The 8,517-nt window shown below is 42.3% G+C and overlaps 1 protein-coding gene across 11 annotated transcripts in view; it reads left to right on the forward strand.

The window, feature by feature from the left end:
* EVL (Enah/Vasp-like) overlaps nt 1-6,902 on the forward strand; it is a 153,495-nt gene extending 146,593 nt beyond the window's left edge. For 6 of the 11 annotated variants that reach the window (XM_068947018.1, XM_068947013.1, XM_068947015.1 and 3 more), the window contains 6 exons: nt 724-790; nt 2,148-2,214; nt 2,318-2,380; nt 4,698-4,764; nt 5,145-5,202; nt 6,293-6,902. In XM_068947018.1, coding sequence (XP_068803119.1) covers nt 724-790; nt 2,148-2,214; nt 2,318-2,380; nt 4,698-4,764; nt 5,145-5,202; nt 6,293-6,330 — 360 coding nt within the window. In that variant the 3' untranslated portion in view covers nt 6,331-6,902. The remainder of the gene's footprint in view (nt 1-723; nt 791-2,147; nt 2,215-2,317; nt 2,381-4,697; nt 4,765-5,144; nt 5,203-6,292) is intronic. The other 5 variants (XM_068947022.1, XM_068947019.1, XM_068947020.1 and 2 more) reach the window with 1 other exon arrangement.
* Nucleotides 6,903-8,517: the final 1,615 nt, after the last annotated feature.

An 8,517-nucleotide genomic window follows, 5' to 3' on the forward strand; every position in this document is an offset into this window, starting at 1 on the left:
TGCTTAGTTTGCCTCCCCAAACTTTTAGTAGCACCAAGATGTTTTCTGAGAGCACCTGTTTATAGTGTGCCGTGGAGTACACTATGTGGTGGGGGTATCTTCTGTCGAACTCTGCAGATTCATTTTACCATGCAAAATTAATGCTTTGCCTGAGTGTGTTTTGAGGGCTGTTAAATGATATTGACATGTCAAATATATGGGTCAATGTCACAGACAGCAGAGTCCAAATCTGTGAAGTGGTATTTAATCTTCTAGTTAGTAGGAGTATTGATAGATTAACTTGCCTTGTATTCTGTTAGTAACTGGACTGCTCTCACTGAAGTCAGTGGCTGTCCTAGGCTAAAAGGCTGGGCATTTCTTCAGGCGGCTCGATTTCTGTATTACAGAGAGCCTTTAAATATGGGAAATGGATGATCTGTACGTAGACAACAACAGCCCGCACTTGTCAGGGGAAATTCAGCCTAGGTTTGTGTACAGAGATGAAAGTGATTCAGTTCTTAGTGGAAAAGTGTCCATGAAAAATAAAAAGTGGTATCTCTTAACATGGAAGGAAGAGACAGGTTAAAGTTTAAATGTGCTTCAGCCCATTCCATGGCAGCAGCGCCAGTCAGATATGCTAGGGCTTGTTTCTGTCCCACCTGTGCTCTGGCTGGTCTCCAAAGTAGAAGAGGACTCTGCACTTCATCTCCAAAATTAAGAAACGTCTTGTTTTTCTCCTCCTAGGATGATGCTAGCACCTCTCCTTCACCCATTACACGAGGCGCCACCCAGCAACAGCAGAATTCTTCAGGTATCATATTAAACTACTACTATTTTAGTTGTCGTCTTAACCTAGTCAGCTCTCTCACCCCTGGAATCTGAGTTCAGCGTCCTAGTTCAGAGTGCAATAGTGGTAACTGAAAGAAATTTTCCAAACGACTAGTGTTTGAAAAAGTGTACTCACCATGAAATTGTGTCATTATACTCTTCATAGCCGAGCAAATAACAAAACAGCTAGAAAACCTAGCTATTTAGGTCCAGATATATAGCTGAGGATCTGGGTCTTCACTGCACCTGATTCCTCTAAGAGTGAATACCTCCATTCTTTCACTTCTGCTCATGTAGCTGTCCTGGTTTAAACAGCTAAGGTTTTCATCCTAAACTATAATCTTTCCTTATGATAGTAGCTTTTTGCAGTAGACCTGATCCGGAGAGTTACGAGGTGAAATTAAGGCGGCACCTAAAATGTGTTTTTCCTATGCTGATTTGAAATTATTATATCTCAGTAGATAAACTGCAAGCCAGTCAAATTCATTCTTGCGTCAGCCTTGGATTTTATACACGATAAAATAAATCTCTCCTGAGGGAATGAGCATTTAACCATTCCAGCTTCCTTTTGAAACAAAGCCATTATTGGCTTCCTTTGCAAGGGAAGGGAAAGAAGCCGGGAGAAAGGTGCATATAAATGAAAAAACAAGATCTAGAGATTTCCTAGGAATGCCCATAATTCTTTTGAAGAGCCTTTTAGGACCTCACAGAGGAGCAAACTCTTGTGCTTGTGCACAAGGTGTATGTTGTTCAAGTCTCTGGAACAGTACACTTAATTTTGAACAATTTTCATGAGGAAAGATTGGGATGAGAGTACACATTTCCAATAGCGGGATGTAGTGCAGCTTTTGAGAATCTTCTGTAAGTTAGAAATGTAAACAGCACTAAATAAATTCCTTGGAGATTTGCATAGCAGGGGCTACACCTGTCTTTTCTCAGATACACCCGCATTTTCTGCAAACTATGCAGGCAAGAAAAAGACTTCTTAAATTAAAATATAAATTAACAAATATTATACGGAATAAAATAAGCCTTGCAGCAATGAGTCTGCATTTCTTAATACGTAAGTGATTTGTGCTCTTCCTCCTCCTTTTCCAGTTTCATGTTCTTTTAGTGTAATTTAACTATTTGGTCCCTAGTTAAAGGGATCACTAACCAGATTTTTGCCGATGCTTTCCCTGTGAAACAGGCAACCATGCTCATTCAGCACTCCTGCTTTCCTGGCTCTTTTTAAGTCACTCATCCTCACTGAATAAAAGCAGCTGTCTGCGACAATCAGTTTCAGGAGTTTTTGTTGTTAAGAAAAAAGAATAAACAATGTTCATTTTTTTGTTTTCCAGACTCTGGAAAGAAGCCATGGGAAAGGAGCAATTCTGTTGAAAAGCCTGTATCTTCGTTACTTTCAAGGTGAGCGGCACAGGTTGCTTTGCGGCTGCCTAGCAGCCTGGGTAGCCCCGCTGTCCCCGTGGCATGTGCACAACTCACGTCTCCTTTCATTCCATTGCTGTAGAAACCCATCAGTGGTGAAGAGCTGTGAAGCTAAGAGCCCCACACAATCCCACGTGTCTTCTAGGTACTGGCTAACGGCCTGGCTTCTTAATTGTCTTGGCTTGTCCTTTGGGAAATCACATCATTCGGCACTAATGTTCGTCTTTGTCACATCTTTGCTCGTTCTGTTACAATCTGCTTTGTCTGTCACTGCACAAATTTGGCCTGAGTACAGCTGAAACAAGGTGCAAGCAAAATGCATTGTATCAAAGGCTTCTGCTATGGAAACAGCCCCCTGTTCAGGAAGGCACGTGCATCACAGAAGTTAATTAAACTTAAGCAAGTGCTTAAGGCATATGCAGTCTTGAATTAGAGGCACAGGCTTGGCAGTGTGCTGTGCCATGTGGAAGACATGATTTGGAGCATCTTTTTGTTGCTCCAAAACGACAGCAGTTTTGGGATGACCCTGCAAATAGGAGACTGATGATTTTCGTTTTCCAGCCTCTGGAGAAACTTGAAAGCAGAGCCAGAAATGATCAGAAAGGTCTGCAACTTGGCAAAGGGAAGTTAACTCTTCCATGCAGCTGCAGTGGCTGCATGGGAAAGGAGAGCAAAGCGTAGTGCAGAAGGATTTAGAAGATCCCACAGTTAACAACATCAAACGGTAGAAAGGCCCAGCCACCATGCAGGGCACTCAAAAGTACTGAGGGCAAAAGCTGGCAGCAGTTAAGAGCAGAGAAGCCGAAAGCAGGAATTCAGCAATTCTGTCAGTCAAAGCAGCCAAGCTGCAGTATCACCCCATTCTTACCCATAGATTTTGAGATTAAATTTTGATATTGGACAGCTAAAAAGAGTTCCAGATCCAGGACCACCCTGTATTACTGCAGCACTATACACTGAGATGAAAGGATAAGCTGGAGAAGGAGGTAAACCACAGGCTTACTCATTAGCGTTTACTGCAGAGAAGTGTTCTTTATTTTACACTGTTACTTGTACTACAGTGCTAATAGGTTGCAGAGAGAAAGTTGCCAATGGCAGATACCTGCCCAGGCTTACTGCTATGTTAAAGATGCTGGGATATTCCCTGCCCTAACATGCAAAGGGATGCATTGGTGTAGAGCAAAATATAGTCTCTCCAGCTCTCCTAAAACCAATGCGACATCATGGTTCTAGGAAACATGTGAGAGTTTCCAGTAGAAACAGAAAAGAACGTTATTTATCCTTGCAAATGGGAATGAAACGTGGGCGATTTAAAGCAGTAGTCAAGTTTTCACCAGCTATCATCTGTAATGCCATTCATCCTGGGAAGAGTTCAGTGGAGAACTCCATTCGTAGCGTCACACGTAGAATAGCGTTGAATGTTTGCCTGCTTATATGGCTGGGCGGGGGGGGGGGGGGGCGGTGAGGGAGCAGGCTCTGAAAGCTCTCAGCTGTGGCCTGGTTTTGTTCCTGTTCAACTGATGGCATCTGTATCTATCTTTACTCCCAACTTAACTGTGAAAATGTAGGAAACGCAAAAGATTTTCCCAAGGAAGGATTGCAAGACCCAAGCAATACCCCTTGCATCAGTGAAATCTTGACCACCCCCCCAGTTTGGGACCAAAGATGATAGCAAAGTTCTTTTGTAAAAATTTGTAGAAATTTCTGCTACAAATTATATACTATGATTCATTTTTTGAGATGTTTTAGAATTACTGATTAAAAAAAAGGTCACACAGAGTTCAGCTCACTTGACTAATGTACTCCTTTGAGCTGGATGACTGATAACACCCACGTGTATCAGACATTAAGGGTAAGTTATTTATATTTCTTGGTCAAGAAAAAGTACATCTGCTACACAGTATTATCGATAAACTCTGCTCAAGTCAGGCCTTCCAAGGAAATGATTACTGGATTATTATTTTACTAGTAATCTTTTTCTAACCTGAATTATACTGTTATTTTAGCAACTGATTAAAGTCTATTTGGCCAAGACCAGGTTATCGCACAGCAAGCAAACTGTGAAAGAGAGAAAAACCAGACACTCATCTTGCAGATTGCCAGTGTTGTGATAAGATGCATTGTTAGTAGGTTTTATCCCCTGAAGTTATCTCAGTGTTACCTAGTTTAAAATCATTGGAAAAAAAAAGTATAAGTTTCATTGCAGTCTTTGCTCTCTCTCCAATGCATCTTCAATGCAAGAAGACAGGTGAGGTTGAGTGCAGGAAGCAGTGCTGCTTGCTCTTAAAGCTGAGCAGGCTGCAAGGCACTCCTGGGAAGCACAAGAGGGAGCAGTGCAGCGGTAAAACACATGCTTTCTTGCTCTGTGGTGGATTTCATCTGCTTCATCTGGGTGGATATAGCTTAGCATACATTGCAAGGAACTGACAGGCTTTTTTTATCCTCTATTTCCATTTCTCAAGGATGAAGCCAGTGAGCAGCAGCAATGATGTGGCTATGGATGCCTTAGATTTTGATCGAATGAAACAGGTGAGCAAAAAGGTCTTTCACATTAAAAAAGATGTTGATGAGCTACCCATTTTCCCCCATGCATGCGCTGTACAAGCAAAACAGCTGTTCAGTCTTCTGATTTCCTCTATGACTAGGTGATTAGAGAAGGGATAGTTGTTGAGCAGCAGGAGAGCACAATCTCACTGCTGTTGGATCAAAAAGTCTGTACAGAAACATGCAAGTAAATACACCAGCATCTTCTGCGCCCTTGGCCTGGGACTGTGGACATAGCTTTTAGTAGTGCTAGGCTGTACTCATCAGTGGAGGTGGGGGACACAGCACAACTGTGTTAAACTTGCATTTTCTTCCACCAGTTAGAAGGAAATTCTGAGCAGCTGACTTGTGTTTTGTCTCATCAGGAAATATTGGAGGAAGTTGTAAGAGAGTTACACAAAGTGAAAGAGGAGATAATTGATGGTAAGAAAGAGAAAAATTATTATTTTTCTCATCTTTATGACTAATTTCCTGTAGGTAAGACGACAGGAACTGCAGAGAGTTCCATGGTGTTCTCAGACTTTTTTGAGCAGCTCTGATTTATATACGTATTTGAAGAAAAGCATCTACCCTAACTGAGCTGATCATTACGTTGTATTTCCATCCTTTATTTTTGTGCTGTTGACAAGCATTTTCACTCCTAACCTGTGAGAAATTCGTTGGCCTGTGTTTCTCGGAGGTGGGAGCATGTGAAAGGGCCTGCCAGTAGCCCAGTTGCATGTTAATTTATCACAGCTGGTGAGCGTGAAATCACTTGTAGCCAACCTGACATTCAGGTATCAAACTGTTGGCCCAGCAAAGGTAGCAAACCAAAAAAATCTTCCCAGAGCATCTCCCACAGGCTTCCTACGCTTGAAAAGCGATTTCAGACCTTCGCTCTCTCCACTGGTTAGAACCTTCCAGGTAGCCACATGTTTTTCCTAACTCAATGAAAAGTGCAATGGATCAATGCGTTTTTAGAAATTGCTTGGCATTGTATGACTAAATGTATTTTTCCAGGCCAACATAATGATGTATAAGGCAGCACAGTACTGCTCTTATTGAAATACACAGCAAAATACTTATCTGAAGCCCACATTAAGGCATGTGAAGAGACTTGTCCGCACTTTGCACTCCCTAGCTTAGATTCATACGGGAGGGTAAAAAGAGGAAACTGTAGAACAGCTAAAATCCATTCCCTGTCCCCTTGCCCTAGACCTGTGTGCTCACGAAGCAGCTGGGCAGTTTGCAGCTGAGCAGAGCCTCGCCTGTACATTACCGTCCTCGCAGCTTGGCCCTCAGAGCCTTCCTAGTTCATTGCAATGCAAAATAAGACATTCGTGTAAATCACAGATGCAACTTCTTAAACCAGTATTGCAGTTTGCAAGCAAACAGCTGACTGCTTTCCCTTATTCATCCTTTTACCCTCCACTCATCCTTTTACCAGCGTGTACTTTCTGCAACCTCTATACTTAGCATTTTCCACCGGACGGGGAATAACATTATGCATTAACTTTTTGGTTTGGTTTTCTAGCCATACGGCAGGAGTTGAGTAGAATCAGTACAACATAATGATTGCAAAGCGTTTGGACGGTACTAAGAATGCTAGGAAGATCGGATCATTTCTAAGTGTACCAAGGTCATGCAAGATGGTGAGAGAGGACACCGGCACTGTCTTTGTTCTTATACCCTTTTTATTAGCAGACTCAGCACACTTTGAAGCTTGCTGCTGCCTTGGATTTGCTTCATTTTAAAAGTCTTAACCTAAAGAATATTAAATTTTAAATTTCTGGATTTTTTAGATTTCATCTGACACTGCACATTGGATTTGTCAGCCTTTTTTGTATTTTGTATTTGCTTATTTAAATGTATTACCTTTCTTTTTAGTAGTAGATAAGAACACACGTGAACCATTTGCTTTTAATAGATTACTTCAAAGTAATTTTATTAGTAGTCTGCAATGTAAATGAAGATCCTTTGCCAACAGAAATGTATTGTGGCATCACCAGAAGAAACAGAGACACGTTAGTTGTCAGCCAACAAGTTCTTTGTCTCAGAGTTATCACAATATTAAAAAAAATGGTACGTCGGTGCATCACAGTATCTGTGTTCATATTGGTAATAAACTGTTTATTGTCCACATGGCCCTGCTTTTCTTTGTTTCATTAATCCTTTGAGATTTAGCACTTCTGTTTCACTTTGGTTTATTTTCTTGCTGGTACTGCAGGCACCAGGGACGATGAGAGGAAGGTAACTCACATTCATCAGCCAGCCAGCACCAGAGCACGAGCGCGTCATGTTCGAGAGCATGTGCGTATTAGTGCTAGTGCAATGGCAGCTATGCAGCAGCAGCTCCAGAAGCGTTACAGCACTGCCTTCGTTTGCAGACAGGCGTGGGTCTCACCTACCTGCGTCCTCCAGATTGCCCTCTGGATGCCTTCTGCTGTGGCGCCTGTAGTCAGACTGTTTCAACTTCAGCAGCTTTTTGCTGAACTATGTGAAGCACAGTGGCTGCTGCTCTTTCAGGCCACCACTAACCATCCCACACCTTCAGCCTTAGCTCCTGCACTTCATCTCCTGTCATCACCAAAAAAAACGGTCCCATCAGCTGCACTTCTAAGAGCTTCTAGTAAATAAAAGGGAGGTATTTATTCAGAAGCAGACTACTGAAGGCATGAAGATGATGCAGTCACAGCCAGCTGAAATCACTAGCACTGGTCAGCTAGAGGCTTAAGGGCAGTCATTTGTTAATATTTCACATTTTGCAGTGCTTGATGAGCTTTATTTCAATCCAACTGAAGTCTGAGATAGGCATACAGGACATAGCATCGGAGTGGCTGAACGCTTAACGGTGTGCACCGCTCATGTCCTGCTAGTCATACAATCTTTTTAGAGAGCAATTCTTTCCACTAAGCGTAACCTTGGGGATTTCTGCTTGACTTGATTCAGTGCAAGCTTTACAAGGCAGTGTGCTTGATACCATCTCCTTGATAACCTTGTGTAAGAGGTAAGAGATTGGAGCTCAGCTGTTGAAATCCTTCAAACATTTTCCAAAATGCTTTGCTTTGCTTCCGGCCTTCTAGAAGATTTCTTTTTAAAAGCCGGGCCCTGGGAACTGTTTCAGGTGCAAAGCTCAGCACAGCAATCCGAAGAGAGGCAATTGCTGCTCGCTTGCTAGCGACAGCAAGCTAGACGTTAGCTACACATTAGAGAGCCAGGCAGTGTTTTAGAGTGCAGCAGGCACAAGGCAGCAACAGCTACAACATGCGAAGGACTGCATTAAAGCAAGAAGATGCATATGAGGGGATGGCGTATGCTTTGCAGTTAGTTATAAATTATCTACTTTAGCTCCGAGTGCCTGTGGCTCTCCCTTCAGCACGCTTCTAAGCAATCCGGTCTGACTTACAGGGAACAGTCCAGGAGCTATTTTTTCGTAGTGTAGTTATACTGTAAATTAAATACAAGAATAGCTCTATGGGAGAAATTTAATTTTAATTCAACTGCAAGCTCTGGCGCCTGATTTCTGTTAGCTATTTAATGCTAAGTAGCCCGGTCCCAGCTTCCAGAGCAGAAGGCTAGAGGAAGGTTAGGTAGCGAGGCAAGATTTCCACATCAGAAATAAAGCAGAAAGACACTGATGTGCAATACAGTACTGCAACACTTGGGCCAAGACAAAGAACGTTTCCAGCTAGGAAGAATACAGCCAAGCATCAGTAACAGTAAAGACTATAATGGTCTATTGCATAAATCTCATACAAT

Source organism: Struthio camelus, chromosome 5, assembly GCF_040807025.1.
Source record: "Struthio camelus isolate bStrCam1 chromosome 5, bStrCam1.hap1, whole genome shotgun sequence".
Classification (NCBI taxonomy): domain Eukaryota; kingdom Metazoa; phylum Chordata; class Aves; order Struthioniformes; family Struthionidae; genus Struthio; species Struthio camelus.